Source organism: Pongo abelii, chromosome 3, assembly GCF_028885655.2.
Source record: "Pongo abelii isolate AG06213 chromosome 3, NHGRI_mPonAbe1-v2.0_pri, whole genome shotgun sequence".
NCBI classification, from domain to species: domain Eukaryota; kingdom Metazoa; phylum Chordata; class Mammalia; order Primates; family Hominidae; genus Pongo; species Pongo abelii.
The window spans coordinates 51,664,864-51,686,093 of NC_071988.2; the positions used below are offsets into that span (position 1 = coordinate 51,664,864).

The following is a 21,230-nucleotide window of genomic DNA, read 5'->3' on the forward strand; positions in this document are numbered from 1 at the left end:
CTAGAATGGTGTTTCCTAATGTTTTCTTCTAGGATTTTTATAGTTTGAGACATGAAATTTAAGTCTTTAGTTCATCTTGAGTTAATTTTTGTACATAGTAAAATGTAGGGGTTTAGTTTCATTCTTCTGCATATAGCTAGCCAGCTATCCCAGCACCATTTATTGAATGGGAAGTTTTTCCCCTATTGCATGTTTTTGTTGGCTTTGTAAAAGATCAGAAGGTTGTAGGTGTGCAGTTTTATTCTGGATTCTTTATTATGTTCCATTCGTTTATGTGTCTGTTTTTGTACCACTACCGTGCTGTTTCACTTACTGGAACCTTATACTGTATTTTGAAGTTGGGTAACGTAATGCCACTCACTTTGTTCCTTTTGGCTTAAGATTACTTCAGCTATTTGGGCTCATTTTGTTTCCATATGAATTTTGGAATAGTTTTGTCTGATTCTGTGAAAAATGATATCAGTAGTTTAATAGAAATAGTATTGAATCTGTACATTGGTTTGGGTAGTATGGCATTTTAATGATGTTGATTCCTCTGATCCATAAGTATGGAATGTTTTTCCATTTGTTTGTGTCATCTATGATTTCTTTCAGTAGTGTTTTGTAGTTATTCTTGTATATCTCTTTCACCTCCTTGGTTCAATGTATTCCTAGGTATTCTATTCTTTTTGTGGCTATTGTGAATGGGGCATTCTTGATTTGGCTCTCAGCTTGAATGTTATGGATATATCGAAATGCTACTGATTTTTATACATTGATTTTGCATCCTGAAGGTTTACTGATATCATTTATCAGATCCAGGAGACTTTTGGTGAAGTTTCTACGCTTTTCTAAGTACATAATAACATTGTCAGTGAAGAGAAGTAGTTTGACTTCTTTTCCTATTTGGATGCTTTTATTTGTTTCTCTTGCCTTGGCTTGCATTGGCTACACTTCCAATGTTTTAAATACGAAGATAAAATGCTATTACTGTTAAATTTTGGTATAAGTAATAATATTTATACTATATAAAATATAACATGTTTTGAGTTTTAATTTCCTTATAGCATTTTGTGTTATGCTGTTTTTCTTAGCAAACACATATTTTAAACCCACACTAAACTATCTTCTGAGTACCTTATTTTGAAAAATGTATTAAATAAATATAATTCATTTAGCTTAGCTTATATCCTCTGATAATTCACATATGATAGAGCTATGGAAATAAATCTTGTTCATAGTGATTTTCTGTCTTTCTCAATAAAACATACTTAGATAAGGCCAGCAATGCTTTTGAAAGTTAATTATATCTTGAACACTGCAAACAACGATAGTCTGTGCCTTTTAACTCAATTTCTTTTATATGTATAGTATACATATATATATATATATATATGCACACATATATGGCTGTATATTTTAACTGTAATGGAAAGAAGTATAGTATTTTAAAGTATTAAAACAGTAATTATTATATATATTAATATTTTTAAAACATTTTCTTGGTGGGCCATATTTTTGGAGTATTGACTTTGAATTATGAAGTGAATATGCTTAGTTATCCAAAGGTTAATAGCTCTTTAAGGGTAAAATATATTGGAGACATTAAAAGAAATTTAATTGAAAATATTGTGAAAAATCAATCGAACTTGTCAGTTTAATTTTTTTTTTGGTAATTTTGAGAACCTTTAAACAATTTCTCATAAGATTATACAGCAAATTTCTAAATAGGTGCTAAATATATGGCTCAAAGGTTTAAAGGATAAGTAGGGAAAGAACATGTATTCTTGCAGATTAGCATATATACTATGGAAATGGTTGCATTTAAAAAATGAGCCTTCAAGCATGGGTAGAAATAATTATTAAACATAATTTTCTTTCCCCCAGGAGTTTGCCACAATAGTCTCATAAAACATGTCAACATGGGGTGCATTTTTGTCTTCTACTCTTTGCCCAACTTAAATGACTGGCATAATGTTTTCTAAATGATATTTAGGTAATGTACAGACATTGTATGAAACAAGTTTGCTCCAGAAGCTTCATTTATTTTTAATAAACCATTTTGGATTGGTATTTAAATAAATTGTACTACTTATCTAGATAATTATTTCTTAAATATTATCATGATTAAAATGTAAAATATCAATTTTGCCTCTATCATTGTTTGTTTATTATTATTATTTATTATTCCACCCATGAAATACACTTGTAGCTTCATGGGTGTGAAGAACATTTTTTTTCCTCACACAACTCAAACATGTTTTGTCACAGTTCTTGACAGAAAGTGTGGACTCAAAAAACAAATTATATCTTCAGTGTCTTCCAAATTGTTTCAGATTAAATTCAAATCTCTTATCGTGGACTGCAAGCTTTTTCAAAAAAAAATTATACATTTATTTATTTACGTGTCTTGTCTTTTGGCCCAGAATGCTTTTCCTACAGTGTTCAGAGGCAGAGAAGAAAAGTTTCTCAAATACAGGAAATAAGTAGATGGATGGAGACAATGAGTGTGGTAGGAGACTGCCTTTAAAGAGTTTTTAAATATTACTTGAAAACTTGTAGGCTATGCTAGCATTTTGTAATGAAAATATCTGGAGTTTCCTAAAAGAGGGAATGTCAAATATTGCTGAGAAGTGAGTACGGCAAGAAAGCAACTGCAATCTTAACAAAAGTAGTTTTCATTGAGAGGTATCAATGGAGTGGAGTGAATCATCATGTGATTTAGAATGAGGAACTACAGATGTATATATGGAAAATAATTTAAGAAATCATATCCTGAAAGTGGAATAAAACTGGGAAAATTGGAATCATGTGAGGTTGATAGTTTTGTTGTTTGTTTTGTTTTGCTTTGTTTTTGAGCATCTCAAAAGAATTGTAGCTACTTGGAAGCTTCATCTCAGAGAGCAGAGTGGGGGTTCCTAATTCAAATACAGATATTTTTATTTGATGTGAAGAAGGATACATTTTATTCTATTTTGATAGAAATAAAGGTAGAGAAGATGGGTACCATGACATATAGGTTTGGAGATTTGATGGTAGGAAAATGAGAAAGTTTCTTTCTGACAACTTTTATTTTCTCAAGACAAATGACTGTATCAGCTGATAGTAACAGAAACAGAGCTCATAAGGAGTTTGAAGGAACAGGAGATGCTACAAGAAAATCCTGTTCATGTTGGAAATGAAGTTAACTAAGGGAATAATATGAGTTTGAATAAGAGGAGATGCTACAAGAAAATCCTGTTGATGTTGGAAATGAACTTAACTAAGGGAATAATATAAGTTTGTCTAGCAGGGTACTATGATCCCCTGGAATTTAGGGTCATGATTTGAAGGTGATGAATAATTACAGTTTATGACATTTTTCTTGGATAATATTGAACCACACAGTTTTTTTTCTCTCTAAACATCTATTTGCATTACTTCAACCACCTCAAATTAAATAATGCTTTAGATATTACTCATTATCTTCTCCAACACATTTCATGTCCTGTTCTCTGAGAAAATGGCACCAGTATTTTCTGTAAAGTTTAAACCAAATACCTTACAGTCACTCTTACAATTTTCCACTAAGTCATCTAACCCATTAAATACATCATGAAATCTAGTTGATTTTACCCCATTCTCATCTCTTGAATTCCGCTCGTTTTATTGATCACTACTGGAACCACTCTGGTTAAGTGACATTGTCTCTTTCTGGACCAATGCAATAGAAACAAAGGAGCTATTTGCCTCTGATCTTGCTTTTTTACCCAGGCTGCTGTGTAATGATCTCATAAACACTACTTTGATCTCATTATTCCTTGGCTTAATAACTTTGCAGTTACTGTGAATATATACAATTTTCATTTGTCAGTTAAACCTTAATAAAGCTGGGGTGAGGGGAAGTTTCCAATGACCTCCCTTTGCCTATAAAATAAAGTACCAAATATCTGATAAAATACGTAAGGTTTTTGTGGCCTGGTGCCCTCTGTCCTGTATAAACTTGACTCTTCCACTTTATTCTGACTATCTTCCTGATCAATTCTTTAGTATCTTCCATTTCCCTATTTGTTCTCCACCTCATGTGGTCCTTTGCAAGGATTTCTCCCTTTAAGGTACAGATACACTCTAACTCAAATTAAATCATTTTCATAATCTTTCAAATATAAGCAGAGACTCAGCTTCCTGAGGGAAATCTCCTTTAATAATCTAGATTAAATTGGATATCTATGTTTACTGCAATAGCTCTTTTTTCTTTTCCTAGTGTAGTAATATCTATAATATTTATGGAATACCTTTAAGATTCATAAAGGCAAGGCCGTGTCTATCTCATTTACCTCTGAAGCCAGTTCAAGTAGAGTTACTGGCCCACTATACCTGCTGAAAACATCTTATTGAACTGAACAGAAAGATACATTTATCTACTTTTTACTTCGATTTATATTATTTTATATTTCCAAAGCTCCCTTGGGGGTTTGAACAGCAGAGTTATATGTGATATAATATAAAGTGTTTAAGTTAAGAGGCATTCATTAAAAAGAAAAGAAATGACTTTTGTTTCATGAATGGTAAATGAATTCCAAATACTTAGAACATATGAATTGACACTTCATGTCTTTGAAAGCAAATAGTGTTTAAAGTGAGAATGGTTTTACTTACAAGGATAAAAGAAGAAAAACTGAATAACTTAGCTAAGTATGGTATAGGCTGCTACAGCAATCCTATTATAAGAAAAATAATATTTTAAATCTTCTCCTAATCATTTAACTACAAGAATGTCCCTAATACTATCAAAAAGCTCTTCTTATCTTTCAAATACCTTCACATTCTCTCACAATTTATAAGAGCATTAAGGTTTTACTATCACTATAATTAGATCTACTGAAAAGAGTACCTTCTCAATTTTGCCAATTCCTGATTATTCATGGTGATGGCAGAGAGCCTTAGCATGGATTACTAAAACATGAAATCATTTATAGCATATGAAAGTTGGCCCCGATTCATTTTGTCTATCAGAAATTTCTACTGAAATACGAGTTCACCTTTGAGCTTCAGCAAATGTGCGTGATACTTCAGTATATGTAGTGAGCTTTGAAAATAGAAAAACATGGCTGATTAGCTTTATGTAAAGTAAGCTGTACAAAGCACTCAAACCATCAGTTTGGTAGTCTTCAATTGACCCATACTGAGCAATTAGCATATTAAAGTTTGGCTTTATTAGCCATTGAGAAATAAGAATCATATGATTCTTATTCTGTAGAAAATCCACAGAATAAAAAGGTTTACTTCATGTGCATTTACCTGATGATAAGCTTAGAAATGCTCACAGAAATATCAGAAAACACTTTTTTTATGTGATTCTAAATAGTTCAGTTATAATATTCATGCCACTCCATTCATTCATTCACACATTTCATAGAACTCTTTGAATGCCTTTTGTGGTCAAACACTGGAAAAAGTAAGTGCAAAACTGAATAAGACATAATGTTTGAGCTTAAGAAATCATTATAATTTGTATAGTAAATAAGCCTTACTGATATTAGAATGGATAAATGTTGAATCAGTAGGTGTCTCAAAGAAAAGTTCTAAAATGAAGTAAATGTAAAACAAATGTCAAAAATTTGACTCCCTTAAAATAAAAATAATATAGTTGGTATATCAGGTCATCTATGCATTCTCCCCAATCTAACAGAATTTATGAGGCATTTAGCACATACTAATTAATTAATTTATTATTCAATAACACAATTTTGAGTGCCTACTTTGTATCATACCATTTTAGCAGTACATGGAATAATATTTATTTCTTCAACATAGTTGTAGTAATGATAGAGTAAGTGAAAACTGTACACAAAGCACTGCTTCAGTTTTAAATACATAAAAGTATTTGCCTTTTATCTATATAATTCCTTATAAGCTCCTGTAGCATAAAAATCATTACAAGTATGTACATTCCATAAATGTTTAAGTACTTGAAATAAATATTTGATTATTTGAATGAATAGCCTGGTGTTTATGATCCAGAAGCTTATGAAAAATTCTTGAAATTGATGCAAAGATTGTGTTATCTGTAATCTGTGTATACTAGTCAAAATAATGACATTATTCACAAAACAAACACTGCATCTGTTCCAGGGAAAAGCTTAGTCTCTTATTTCTTTTGACAGTGTGCAGACCTGGGTTCTTCAAAGCCTCACCTCACATCCAGAGCTGCGGCAAATGTCCACCTCACAGTTATACCCATGAGGAAGCTTCAACCTCTTGTGTCTGTGAAAAGGATTATTTCAGGAGAGAGTCTGATCCACCCACAATGGCATGCACAAGTAAGGAAACCCATGGATATTTGGTGATGCTAACTTTCACCAGTTTTGAGGAAACAGCATGATGGAGCCTGTTATATTCTAGTAACATTTCCCCCTAAAACAGGCATAATGTTTAATCATCTCTATACAGTTTTCACCAATTTTCAATCTCCTTTAATAAGCACTGAAAAATTTGAGTCTCTTCTTATCACTCATTGTTAGAAGCATCCATTTTCCCTAACTTCAAATTCAACAGCTGAGACACAGATATAGAATGTTTTCTTCTATTTTGTGGCTTATTTCAGTGTTCATGCTAGCTAAACATGACTTTGATAATCTACTTCCCAGTTTACATTAAAACCTCTTCTTCCTTCCTCCTCCTCCTCTTCTTCTTCTTCTTTCTTCTTTCTTCTTCCTTCCTCTTCTTCCTCTTCCTCCTCCTCTTCTTCTTCTTCCTCTTCCTCTGCCAGTTTTCTCATCACATAATTATGTAGCTGATGGAGCCTTCACCATCTTGTTCTAAACTGCCCCAATAAATCCACTAAGAAAGTCATTTATAAAACAACACAGGAAATATTTCAGGAACATAGAAAACTGGGAATGGCAAACAAGATTTAAATCAGATCAGAGTGATACATACACCAATGTTTTTGCCAGGGTTCTCAAGCAGCTGTCATGTTTCTTGTTAGTGAGTGTCCTTAACTATTATTTAATATATTTGCTGATCATAAGTAGAGTAGATGAATAGTAAACATTCAATTCTAACATTTGCAGTAGATGTAGCCACGTCTTTCAACATTTTTAGTTTTCCGTATATTTGGTTTTCCATATATTTCTGAGAATGTAACACATTTATGCATTTGTTTGCTTGATGACAATACTTTCAGAGTTTTTCCATAAGAAAGTCTCTGTAGCAAATCAAGCAAAAACAGAAAATTAAGGAGAAGGAAATTGAATCCCTCTCTCCTCATATTGTTTAATTTCCATGAACTGCCTGGATTTACTATTTTAGGTTCCAGAAATTTGTAGCTGCTTTCAAAGGTGTTCACAAAAATTTGAAATATTAGTATCCATCTCTAAATTTAAAGAAGCAGTACAGATTTTTTGTTATCAAATAATCACAAATTTAAATTTTATCTGAATTTCATAGTGTCTAATTTCATACTGTCAGTGAAACATATTTTCAGATTTCCTTAAATCATTGCTATTAATTAGCTTTACATTCTGAAGACCATTCTTTTATCCCAAAGTTGATGATTTCATGGGTTAGATGATTACTAGTGAAAAATAATTTCCTCTTCAAATGAATAAATGCAATTTTTATATGCGCTTTTGTAAGGATACATATGAATGGAGAAGATATAAACTGTGATTGGATGTGATGAATTTTGGTTGCAGTGGAGATTTAAATAATTATTTTGCTTATGAGAGCAAATGAATGCCCAAATAGGGAAAATGTTGGCTAGACAACAGAGTGGTAAATTAAAGAGAAAACCATGTTTTGAATTATCTTTCAAATTTTATTAATTTTCTAATTATTATTTCCTTTAAGTGGTCTACCCATGATCTTTCTCTTTTTTTTCAGCATAAATGTGAGCCTCCCTTTCTGTAAATTTGTTAGGATTGGAAATGGGGGTGGGGTCTGTGGGGGGAAGCTGTGCTTTGGTGGCAAGGACTGCTTAGCACTTTTTTAGGACCGAAGCCCACAGTCAGGCTTCACATTTCTCAGTTTCCAGGTGTGTGAATTTCTAATACTGTGTTGTCAAATGAGCACTAATTTGTATGCATTCCTAAAAATAAAATAAAATTAAATTAAATTAAAAAAATTAGGACTCATGTATAAGATCTTTCTAATACATAATCTATGAGTGTGTGTATATGTTTTTAGTTGCATTCAAATACCACAATTACTGCATATGATTTCCTTATCGCCTGATAGATGTTCAGATGAAGATCTTCAGCTTCACTTTGCCTTTGGCTCTTTGGAATTGAATTTATAGATCCAACTTCAAATTTTTTTTCTAGAATATACAAAGTTTTTAAATCCATGTAACAACATTTTATAAGCCTACAGAAAAAAAATCAAACAAAAATAAAACCTAAAATTCTGATGAATCTGCTTAAATTAAAGGTTTGTCTCACAGTTCTACTTTGGTTCACACATCATATCTATGATTGGGGCAGTGGAATTTTATTACATGTTTTTTGTAGGTGCATGTTAGTTCGAGCCTCCACTTTTTACCTCTACTTTAGGGTCTCACTTGAGTTTGAGTTTCCTTTTGACTTTAAAGCTGCGTATGCCCCCATCCTAGCTGTTAGTAGAAGAGTCAGTAGAAAAGGAGGATTCAGCTGCTGATGCATTCTTATAGATTTAGAGGAAATGTGTTAAATGCAAAGATTTTTCAGTTGGCAGAAATTAAACAAAACAAAATAGAAGTTTGACATTGTTCTAACTTAGAGATATTTCTCAGAGGTTAATCCTATAATTTTTTATCTTAAATTTCATTTTGTCTGTAACTTTGTACTATTAAAATAAGCTAAAGTTTATAGTAAACAAGAACACGTGTATTTCCAGAAATACCATTTAACCCAGCAATCCCATTACTGGGTATATACCCAAAGGATTATAAATCATTCTACTATGAAGACACATGCACAAGTATGTTTATTGCAGCACTGTTTACAATAGTAAAGCAAAGCAAATACAATCCAAATGCCCATCATTGATAGACTGGATATTTCCATCTTAAGACATTATTTCAACTTAAAGGGGACTGTTTTATATTGAAGTATGTGAGATGGCAGGTATGACAAAATTCATAGGATTCAAACATGGTCAAGGTGGGGATTTTTTTTTTGCAAAGAAGTCAAGTTTTTAGTTAAGGGGTTCTTTTGGCCTGGCTCGGTGGCTCACGCCTGTAATCCCAGCAGTGTGGGAGGCCCAGGTGGGTGGATCACTTGAGGCCAGGAGTTAGAGGCCAGATTGGCCAACATGGCGAAATCTTATCTCTACTAAAAATACAAAAATTAGCCAGGTGTGGTGGTGGGCCCCTATAATTCCAGCTACTCAGGAGGCTGAAGCAGGAGAGTCATTTGAACGTGGGAGGCGGAGGTGGCAATGAGCCAAAATCACTCCAGTGCACTTCAGCCTGGGCGACAGAGAGAGACTCTGTCTCTAAATAAATAAATAAATAAATGACATTCTATCCAGCTAAATCTTAAATGCCAATTAGCTTTCTTACCACTTTTAAAACAATCCCTCAAAAGTCATGACTTAATAAATGTTAGTTAAAAATTGTTAATTTTGATATTTAGAACAGACAATGCATATTAGGATGACAGATCATCCTAAGTAGCTTAATTATGCTTATGAACCATTCAACTACCACCATACTCCATTTTATTCTCTGTAAGGAGAGATGTCCAGATTGTCTCTGGAACAAATATAAATGTATTTTCTCTTTGAGATTATCCAATAATATAACATTAACGGCTGACTGAAGTTTTAACTAAATATCTAAACATTGACTCTAGTGTTAGAAATTACCTAATTAATTTTTGTTCTCTCTATTATTCTAATCAAGTTCAGGAACAGTTAAAATAATATACAAATAAGATATGGTTACCTTTAATATATGAAATTCATAAAGCAATTCTGATCATGGATTTCATTACTCATATTTTAGTGGAAATATTCCATCTTATTGAAATAAGATGATTCTGAATATAAAATATATTTTAAAAGCTACACCCAGTTTCCATTAAGATATATACAAAAAATAAAGTGTACAAGAAATACTTCATGAAGTTAGGAAAGTTTCACTCCTAATAGCTATTCGTAGCTAACATGTTATGATTCTATGAAAATATTTGTGTTAAATCTATTTCTTTTCTTATTTTGGTAGGTTATTAGAAGTTGAAATTTATTCTATTGATCCTTCAAAATCTGAACACTTTTTTTCATCCTATTGTAGTCCTTTTGAGGGTAATTTTTGAAATAAATTTTAGATTTTCAATTAAATAAAATTCACAACTTGCAGAACTGTAATATAAAAACAATATCAAAGTAAAATATGTTTTACTGCAAATTGTAATTTTGACCGTTTACTTAAATTCTAATGCCTTTTTGATATACAGTAGGGGGTTTCAAATTCTGTTGGTGATTTAACAAGTAGATATGCAATCTGTTTTGAAGCATGCTAAGGTTTTTTTTTTTACTTACAAAATTTGTAGTCAGGAGCTACGCTGAAAATTCTGTATTTTCCTATGCTTGTTTCTTAGTAGATACTTTGTGTTTACTTTGTAGGTTGCAGGGATTAGCATCAATGAGGAAACATTCAGTTCAATCCCCAAGGAAACTCACCAGTTTATAAATATATAATTTTAATTTTATCTTATAATATTTGTGCATACATAGTTTTACTCCATAATTGTTTACATATACATGAAGCAAAACATTCTGCTTTTACTGAACTAGTGTTATAACAATGCCAAGATAAGTCATTTCCATAGGGAATAAAAATAAACCCCACTATTGTCCCTACAAAATTATGAAAACAAAACTACAAATTATGACTTCAAGGATTTATTGCAAATCTATTTTTTCCTTCAGACCAGGAATTGGTGTGATAAATAATGCCTAATTAATACCATCTTAAAATATGTTTTTCTTACTTTACTTTGCAAACCAGGACCCCCCTCCGCTCCTCGGAATGCCATCTCAAATGTTAATGAAACTAGTGTCTTTCTGGAATGGATTCCGCCTGCTGACACTGGTGGAAGGAAAGACGTGTCATATTATATTGCATGCAAGAAGTGCAACTCCCATGCAGGTGTGTGTGAGGAGTGTGGCGGTCATGTCAGGTACCTTCCCCGGCAAAGCGGCCTGAAAAACACCTCTGTCATGATGGTGGATCTACTCGCTCACACAAACTATACCTTTGAGATTGAGGCAGTGAATGGAGTGTCCGACTTGAGCCCAGGAGCCCGGCAGTATGTGTCTGTAAATGTAACCACAAATCAAGCAGGTAAGTGCCATGCCCAACCCAATTGTGTATGTGAGGCCTAGTTTTGTCAATTATTTCCATAGCTGAGGGCCAAGTTGACTGAAATCTGTGTGAGAATTTTCCATTAACCGGAAGGTCAGGACTTAAAGTATAACACATCAAAAACACTTTTGCAGTTTTAAACAAATAATAGTTAAAGCTTTGTTAAGCAATCCCATTTACAGGAAAACAAAACAAAACAAAACATTTTTTTTTTTTCAATTTTTAAAATTTTTTTTATTTCAATAGTTTTATGGGGTACAGGTGGTTTTGATTACATGGATAAGTCCTTCAATGGTGATTTCTGTGATTTTGATGCACCCATCACCATTACCCAAGCAGTATATACACTATACCTAATATGTAGTCTTTTTTTTTGTAATCTTTTTTTCTTTTTATTATTATTATTATTATTATTATCATTATTATACTTTAGGCTCTATGGTACATGTGCGCAACGTGCAGGTAAGTTACATATGTATACATGTGCCATGCTGGTGCGCTGCACCCACCAACTCGTCATCTAGCATTAGGTATATCTCCCAATGCTATCCCTCCCCCCTCCCCCCACCCCACAACAGTCCCCGAAGTGTGATGTTCCCCTTCCTGTGTCCATGTGTTCTCATTGTTCAATTCCCACCTATGAGTGAGAATATGTGGTGTTTGGTTTTTTGTTCTTGCGATAGTTTACTGAGAATGATGGTTTCCAATTTCATCCATGTCCCTACAAAGGACGTGAACTCATCATTTTTTATAGCTGCATAGTATTCCATGGTGTATATGTGCCACATTTTCTTAATCCAGTCTATCATTGTTGGACATTTGGGTTGGTTCCAAGTCTTTGCTATTGTGAATAATGCCGCAATAAACATACGTGTGCATGTGTCTTTATAGCAGCATGATTTATAGTCCTTTATCCCAGTAATGGGATGGCTGGGTCAAATGGAATTTCTAGTTCTAGATCCCTGAGGAATCGCCACACTGACTTCCACAAGGGTTGAACTAGTTTACAGTCCCACCAACAGTGTAAAAGTGTTCCTATTTCTCCACATCCTCTCCAGCACCTGTTGTTTCCTGACTTTTTAATGATTGCCATTCTAACTGATGTGAGATGGTATCTCATTGTGGTTTTGATTTGCATTTCTCTGATGGCCAGTGATGGTGAGCATTTTTTCATGTGTTTTTTGGCTGCATAAATGTCTTCTTTTGAGAAGTGTCTGTTCATGTCCTTCGCCCACTTTTTGATGGGGTTGTTTGTTTTTTTCTTGTAAATTTGTTGGAGTTCATTGTAGATTCTGGATATTAGCCCTTTGTCAGATGAGTAGGTTGCAAAAATTTTCTCCCATTTTGTAGGTTGCCTGTTCACTCTGATGGTAGTTTCCTTTGCTGTGCAGAAGCTCTTTAGTTTAATTAGACCCCATTTGTCAATTTTGGCTTTTGTTGCCATTGCTTTTGGTGTTTTAGACATGAAGTCCTTGCCCATGCCTATGTCCTGAATGGTATTGCCTAGGTTTTCTTCTAGGGTTTTTATGGTTTTAGGTCTAACATTTAAGTCTTTAATCCATCTTGAATTGATTTTTGTATAAGGTGTAAGGAAGGGATCCAGTTTCAGCTTTCTACATATGGCTAGCCAGTTTTCCCAGCACCATTTATTAAATAGGGAATCCTTTCCCCATTGCTTGTTTTTCTCAGGTTTGTCAAGGATCAGATAGTTGTAGATATGTGGCATTATTTCTGACGGCTCTGTTCTGTTCCATTGATCTATATCTCTGTTTTGGTACAAGTACCATGCTGTTTTGGTTACTGTAGCCTTGTAGTATAGTTTGAAGTCAGGTAGCGTGATGCCTCCAGCTTTGTTCTTTTGGCTTAGGATTGACTTGGTGATGCGGGCTCTTTTTTGGTTCCATATGAACTCTAAAGTAGTTTTTTCCAATTCTGTGAAGAAAGTCATTGGTAACTTGATGGGGATGGCATTGAATCTGTAAATTACCTTGGGAAGGATGGCCATTTTCATGATATTGATTCTTCCTGCCCATGAGCATGGAATGTTCTTCCATTTGTTTGTATCCTCTTTTATTTCCTTGAGCAGTGGTTTGTAGTTCTTGAAGAGGTCCTTCACATCCCTTGTAAGTTGGATTCCTAGGTATTTTATTCTCTTTGAAGCAATTGTGAATGGGAGTTCACTCATGATTTGGCTCTCTGTTTGTCTGTTACTGATGTATAAGAATGCTTGTGATTTTTGTACATTGATTTTGTATCCTGAGACTTTGCTGAAGTTGCTTATCAGCTTAAGGAGATTTTGGGCTGAGACAATGGGGTTTTCCAGATATACTATCATGTCATCTGCAAACAGGGACAATTTGACTTCCTCTTTTCCTAATTGAATACCCTTGATTTCCTTCTCTTGCCTAATTGCCCTGGCCAGAACTTCCAACACTATGTTGAATAGAAGTGGTGAGAGAGGGCATCCCTGTCTTGTGCCAGTTTTCAAAGGGAATGCTTCCAGTTTTTGCCCATTCAGTATGATATTGGCTGTGGGTTTGTCATAAATAGCTCTTATTATTTTGAGATACGACCCATCAATACCTAATTTATTGAGAGTTTTTAGCATGAAGGGTTGTTGAATTTTGTCAAAGGCCTTTTCTGCATCTATTGAGATAATCATGTGGTTTTTGTCTTTGGTTCTGTTTATATGCTGGATTACATTTATTGATTTGCATATATTGAACCAGCCTTGCATCCCAGGGATGAAGCCCACTTGATCATGGTGGATAAGCTTTTTGATGTGCTGCTGGATTCTGTTTGCCAGTATTTTATTGAGGATTTTTGCATCAATGTTCATCAAGGATATTGGTCTAAAATTCTCTTTTTTTGTTGTGTCTCTGCCAGGCTTTGGTATCAGGATGATGCTGGCCTCATAAAATGAGATAGGGAGGATTCCCTCTTTTTCTATTGATTGGAATAGTTTCAGAAGGAATGGTACCAATTCCTCCTTGTACCTCTGGTAGAATTCGGCTGTGAACCCATCTGGTCCTGGACTTTTTTTGGTTGGTAAGCTATTGATTATTGCCACAATTTCAGCTCCTGTTATTGGTCTATTCAGAGATTCAACTTCTTCCTGGTTTAGTCTTGGGAGGGTGTATGTGTCGAGGAATTTATCCATTTCTTCTAGATTTTCTAGTTTATTTGCGTAGAGGTGTTTATAGTATTCTCTGATGGTAGTTTGTATTTCTGTGGGATCGGTGGTGATATCCCCTTTATCATTTTTTATTGCATCTATTTGATTCTTCTTTTTTTCTTTATTAATCTTGCTAGCGGTCTATCAATTTTGTTGATCTTTTCAAAAAACCAGCTCCTGGATTCATTAATTTTTTGAAGGGTTTTTTGTGTCTCTGTTTCCTTCAGTTCTGCTCTGACTTTAGTTATTTCTTGCCTTCTGCTAGCTTTTGAATGTGTTTGCTCTTGCTTTTCTAGTTCTTTTAATTGTGATGTTAGGGTGTCAATTTTGGATCTTTCCTGCTTTCTCTTGTGGGCATTTAGTGCTATAAATTTCCCTCTACACACTGCTTTGAATGCATCCCAGAGATTCTGGTATGTTGTGTCTTGGTTCTCGTTGGTTTCAAAGAACATCTTTATTTCTGCCTTAATTTCTTTATGTACCCAGTAGTCATTCAGGAGCAGGTTGTTCAATTTCCATGTAGTTGAGCGGTTTTGAGTGAGATTCTTAATCCTGAGTTCTAGCTTGATTGCACTGTGATCTGAGAGATAGTTTGTTATAATTTCTGTTCTTTTACATTTACTGAGGAGAGCTTTACTTCCAACTATGTGGTCAATTTTGGAATAGGTGTGGTGTGGTGCTGAAAAAAATGTATATTCTGTTGATTTGGGGTGGAGAGTTCTGTAGATATCTATTAGGTCCGCTTGGTGCAGAGCTGAGTTCAATTCCTGGGTATCCTTGTTGACTTTCTGTCTCGTTGATCTGTCTAATGTTGACAGTGGGGTGTTAAAGTCTCCCATTATTAATGTGTGGGAGTCTAAGTCTCTTTGTAGGTCACTCAGGACTTGCTTTATGAATCTGGGTGCTCCTGTATTGGGTGCATATATATTTAGGATGTTAGCTCTTCTTGTTGAATTAATCCCTTTACCATTATGTAATGGCCTTCTTTGTCTCTTTTGATCTTTGTTGGTTTAAAGTCTGTTTTATCAGAGACTAGGATTGCAACCCCTGCCTTTTTTTGTTTTCCATTTGCTTGGTAGATCTTCCTCCATCCTTTTATTTTGAGCCTATGTGTGTCTCTGCACGTGAGATGGGTTTCCTGAATACAGCACACTGATGGGTCTTGAGTCTTTATCCAATTTGCCAGTCTGTGTCTTTTAATTGGAGCATTTAGTCCATTTACATTTAAAGTTAATATTGTTATGTGTGAATCTGATCCTGTCATTATGATGTTAGCTGGTTATTTTGCTCGTTAGTTGATGCAGTCTCTTCCTAGTCTCAATGGTCTTTACATTTCGGTATGATTTTGCAGTGGCTGGTACCGGTTGTGCCTTTCCATGTTTAGTGCTTCCTTCAGGAGCTCTTTTAGGGCAGGCCTGGTGGTGACAAAATCTGTCAGCATTTGCTTGTCTGTAAAGTATTTTATTTCTCCTTCACTTATGAAGCTTAGTTTGGCAGGATATGAAATTCTGGGTTGAAAATTCTTTTCTTTAAGAACGTTGAATATTGGCCCCCACTCTCTTCTGGCTTGTAGGGTTTCTGCCGAGAGATCCGCTGTTAGTCTGATGGGCTTCCCTTTGATGGTAACCCGACCTTTCTCTCTGGCTGCCCTTAACATTTTTTCCTTCATTTCAACTTCGGTGAATCTGACAATTATGTGTCTTGGAGTTGCTCTTCTCGAGGAGTATCTTTGTGGCGTTCTCTGTATTTCCTGAATCTGAATGTTGGCCTGCCTTGCTAGATTGGGGAAGTTCTCCTGGATAATATCCTGCAGAGTGTTTTCCAACTTGTTTCCATTCTCCCCGTCACTTTCAGGTACACCAATCAGACGTAGATTTGGTCTTTTCACATAGTCCCACATTTCTTGGAGGCTTTGCTCGTTTCTTTTTATTCTTTTTTCTCTAAACTTCCCTTCTCACTTCATTTCATTCATTTCATCTTCCAGGGCTGATACCCTTTCTTCCATTTGATCGCATCAGCTCCTGAGGCTTCTGCATTCTTCACGTAGTTCTCGAGCCTTGGTTTTCAGCTCCATCAGCTCCTTTAAGCACTTCTCTGTATTGGTTATTCTAGTTATACATTCTTCTAAATTTTTTTCAAAGTTTTCAACTTCTTTGCCTTTGGTTTGAATATCCTCCCGTAGCTCGGAGTAATTTGATCGTCTGAAGCCTTCTTCTCTCAGCTCGTCAAAGTCATTCTCCATCCAGCTTTGTTCCGTTGCTGGTGAGGAACTGCGTTCCTTTGGAGGAGGAGAGGTACTCTGCTTTTTAGAGTTTCCAGTTTTTCTGCTCTGTTTTTTCCCCATCTTTGTGGTTTTATCTACTTTTGGATGTCCTTTCTGTTAGTTTTCCTTCTAACAGACAGGACCCTCAGCTGCAGGTCTGTTGGAGTACCTGGCCGGCCGTGTGAGGTGTCAGTCTGCCCCTGCTGGGGGGTGCCTCCCGGTTAGGCTGCTCGGGGGTCAGGGGTCAGGGACCCACTTGAGGAGGCAGTCAGCCCGTTCTCAGCTCTCCAGCTGCGTGCTGGGAGAACCACTGCTCTCCTCAAAGCAGTCAGACGGGGACATTTAAGTCTGCAGAGGTTACTGCTGTCTTTTTGTTTGTCTGTGCCCTGCCCCCAGAGGTGGAGCCTACAGAGGCAGGCAGGCCTCCTTGAGCTGTGGTGGGCTCCACCCAGTTCAAGCTTCCAGGCTGCTTTGTTTACCTAAGCGAGCCTGGGCAATGGCGGGCGCCCCTCCCCCAGCCTCGCTGCCGACTTGCTGTTTGATCTCAGACTGCTGTGCTAGCAATCAGCGAGACTTCGTGGGCGTAGGACCCTCTGAGCCAGGTGAGGGCTATACTCCCCTGGGGCACTGTTTCCTAAGCCCATCGGAAAAGCACAGTATTCGGGTGGGAGTGGCCCGATTTTCCAGGTGCCGTCTGTCACCCCTGGAAAGGGAACTCCCTGACCCCTTGCGCTTCCCGAGTGAGGCAATGCCTCGCCCCTGCTTCGGCTGGCGCACGGTGCACTCACCCACTGACCTGCGCCCACTGTCTGGCACTCCCTAGTGAGATGAACACGGTACCTCAGATGGAAATGCAGAAATCACCCATCTTCTGCGTCGCTCACGCTGGGAGCTGTAGACCAGAGCTGTTCCTATTCGGCCATTTTGGCTCCTCCCCCCTGATTCAACAAAACATTTTTTAATTGAATTTTTTCATTAGAAATACATTTCTGGATCAAATCCATTTGAAGCAAAATTTATCTCATATAATTTCATAGCATTCATTTTTACAACTCAAATCTTTTTTTTGTTTCATTTAATTTTTAAAAACTCATTAATTTAGCATGTGATTAGGCAGGTTTTATTTGCTTGTTTATTTGCTTGCTTGGCAACACAGATGAATTTTCCTTGCAGACCATAAATCTTTTCATATTATTTCAACTATTGTAGCAAAAATGCATGCAATGAAATTTTCTTTGCTAAGTTCATTTATCAAAATTAGAATAACTATGAACTATTATACAACCACCTGAAAACAATTCTATATTCCATATGGAAATTTTGGAATTAATAGGAAGTAATTATTAGGGAGTAGGGAATACAGTCCTGTTTGAGCTACTGATTTCTCTATATTTTTCCCTCAAATGTTCACTTTTAAGCAAATTAACATGGAAGACTTCTTTCCTAGTAAGATAAAAACCAAAGATAAACTACAGCTAATTTAGTAATTCAACCCACTATGTGGCAAGAGTCATTCTAAACCTAAGAGTAATTTCTAGCATGAGTTTTGTCCACCAACAGGTATCTGGGAGGGGAAGAAAAAGGCATTAAAAGCCAAAAGGTTGTAACTTTCCTCTATCAACTGACTACAACTCTCAGTCCAAAGTGTAGTAACCTTGTCATCTCCTTAGTACTTCAGGTGGGCTTTGGTCATTGAGCACATCCTTGCCACCAGTACTCACAAAGAAATAGGACATGTTTGACTGAGTGAAATCAGGCTTAGTTTATATAATATTAGTGTAAGTTTGCAGGTTGCAGGATGCTAGCCTTGATGTGGGAATGCTGTTGGTTACAAAGTCTCAGCAAAAATAATTAATTTGAATGATTGGATACCTCAGGTAAATCAAGTGGTTATATTCTAAGAATAAGAAAATGCATGCAGCTGGCTGGGCGCGGTGGCTCACTCCTTTAATCCCAGCACTTTGGGAGGCCGAGATGGGTGGATCACGAGGTCAGGAGATCGAGACCATCCTGGCTAACACGGTGAAACCCCATCTCTACTAAAAATACAAAAAATTAGCTGGCCGTGGTGGCGGGTGCCTGTAGTCCCAGCTACTGGGGAGGCTGAGGCAGGAGACTGGCGTGAACACAGGAGGCGGAGCTTGCAGTGAGCTGAGATCGCACCACTGCGCTCAAGCCTGGGTGACAGAGCAAGACTCTGTCTCAAAAAAAAGAAAAAAGAAAATGCATGCAGCTGAGTTCAGAGTTCATAGTTGCTACTGATTGATAAAGCTGAGGGAAACATTCAAAATTAGCCCAGATTGTGTGAAGCATGTGATTAATGCAATAGGAATTATTCTATACTCTACATGTTCTTAGCCACATTGAATATTTGTCTACGGCATTTTTTTTTTCCTATTAGAAAATATAATGCACACATATAAGCCACTTTCCCCAGTGAATCGTTTATATTTTTTACCATTTACTACCTAACCTAAGGTGAAACTAATAGAAGTGCTAAAGAGCTGGACAGGAATAGTGAAAACCAATTTTTCCCTCAGCATAGACTCAGCTGCAGGCAATGCTAGCATGTGTTGACTTTTCGTCACCATATCTAGACATCAGGAGTGTTCAGTAAATGTGAACTCTCTTCCCATATTAGAAAAATATTGGCTTGAAACCTTTGGCTTCAGCCTTCTTATGAAACATCTTTCAACTTTACTTGATTCTAGGTATGAATCTTCTACCAACATATTGTAAGCATATCGAACAATCACTGAGTTGTGTTCCCTTAGAAGAACATTCTCCAGCTTGCATAACCTTAACTTCTTTGAAAGGTATTCCTTTGATAAACTAGATAGAGGAAATAACTGTTTATTTTTTAATGATGTATTCAACAAATATTTGCTATAGTTGTCTTTAACTTGCTGGCCCCTTCAGCCTCCAAAGTGTATTATTTGAAACTTGAATACCTTAAATACCAAAAAAAGATCAATTTTCGTCCAGGTGATCAAGACATAGGTGTCTTGTAAAACAAAATTTTATATTCACAGCAGACAATTTTGTTGACTTTTGGTTGCTATTCGTTAGAGTTCTCACAGTATACACTGTAACATTTTGCAAACCTACCCAAAACATCAAAATAAGATTCTTCTAAGTATCAGCATTCCAGAATCACTAAGTCTCACTTTACACAAAAATTGTGGAAACTTCTAATTGTAACCACCCAATGGTTTCTTCTTGCCCCCTCCCCAGAGAGAGTCAATTGATCAAGACAGGGAAATTGCAGCAGAAAAAGAGTTTAATACACATAGAGCCAGCTAAGCAGGAGACCAGAGTTTTATTATGACTCAAATCAGCTCTGCCAAAAGTCAAAGGCTAGAGTTTTTTAAAGATAGTTTGGTGGGCAGGAGTCTAGGGAATGGGGAGTGCTGATTGGTTGGGTCAGGGATGAAATCATAAGAAGTTGAATCTGTCCTCCTGCAGAGTCAGTTACTGGGTGAGGGCTACAAGACCAAATGAGCCAGTTTAAGTGTTCCGTATGATGCCAGCTGATCCATCAGAATGCTGCAGGGTCTGAAAAATATCTTGAACACCAATCAAAGGTCTTAAAATAATACTGTTAGCCATGGGAGCCATTGGGGAGGTTAGGAATCCTGTGGATTCAGGCTGCATGACCCCTGAGCCATAATTTTTAATCTTATGGCTAATTTGTTAGGTTTACAAAGGTTGTCTGATCCCTAAGCAAGGAGGGGATTTGTTTCAGAGAGGAGTTATTATCATTTTTGTTTGAAAGCCAAACCATAAACTAAATTCCCCCCAAAGTTAGTTCAGTCTATCCCGAGGAATGAACAAGGGCAGCTTGGAGGTTAAAAGAAAGATGGAGTCAATTAAGTAAGATCTCTTTAACTGTCATAATTTTCTCACTGTTTGTATTAGTCTTTTTCCACTGCTATAAATACCTGAGACTGGGTCATTTATAAAGAAAAGAGATTTAATTGGCTCATTGTTCTGCAGGCTGTACAAGAAGCATAGCAGCTTCTGCTTCTTGTGAGGCCCCAGGAGGCTTCCAATTGTGGCAGAAGGCAAAGAAGGAGTGAGGCATCTCACATGGCGAGAGCAGGAATACAAGAGAGGGGGAAGTGAGGGAAGGTGCTGCACACTTTAAACAACCAGACCTCTTCAGAACTTCCTCTCTATCATGAGAACAACACCAAGGATATGGTGCTAAACCATTTACAAGAAACTGCCCCCATGATCCAGTCACCTCCCAGGAGGCCCCACCTCCAACATTGAGAATTACAATAAAACATGAGATTTGGGAAGGGACACAGGCCCAAGCCATATCAGTGTTATAATCTCTGCAAAGGTGGTTTCAGAATATCTCCTAAAATGTCTTAAGTTTAATGCCACCATGGCAAAACACTTTTTAAGTACCCAAATTGCAGAAAGTGTTTTGTAGTAGTTTTTAATGCCTAAATATCTTTTAAGAATTAAATTGAAGA

The 21,230-nt window shown here is 36.1% G+C and overlaps 1 protein-coding gene across 7 annotated transcripts in view; it reads left to right on the forward strand.

Annotated features, from left to right (window-relative positions):
- The window catches only part of EPHA5 (EPH receptor A5), a 361,246-nt gene that overhangs the window by 173,768 nt on the left and 166,248 nt on the right, over positions 1 to 21,230 (forward strand). For 4 of the 7 annotated variants that reach the window (XM_009239965.4, XM_002814747.6, XM_002814748.5 and 1 more), the window contains exons 4-5: positions 6,126 to 6,281; positions 10,952 to 11,287. The exons of 1 other annotated variant lie outside the window; for it this stretch is intronic. In XM_009239965.4, the coding sequence (XP_009238240.1) occupies positions 6,126 to 6,281; positions 10,952 to 11,287 (492 nt within the window). The remainder of the gene's footprint in view (positions 1 to 6,125; positions 6,282 to 10,951; positions 11,288 to 21,230) is intronic. 2 more of the 7 variants (XM_054553910.1, XM_054553911.2) reach the window with 1 other exon arrangement.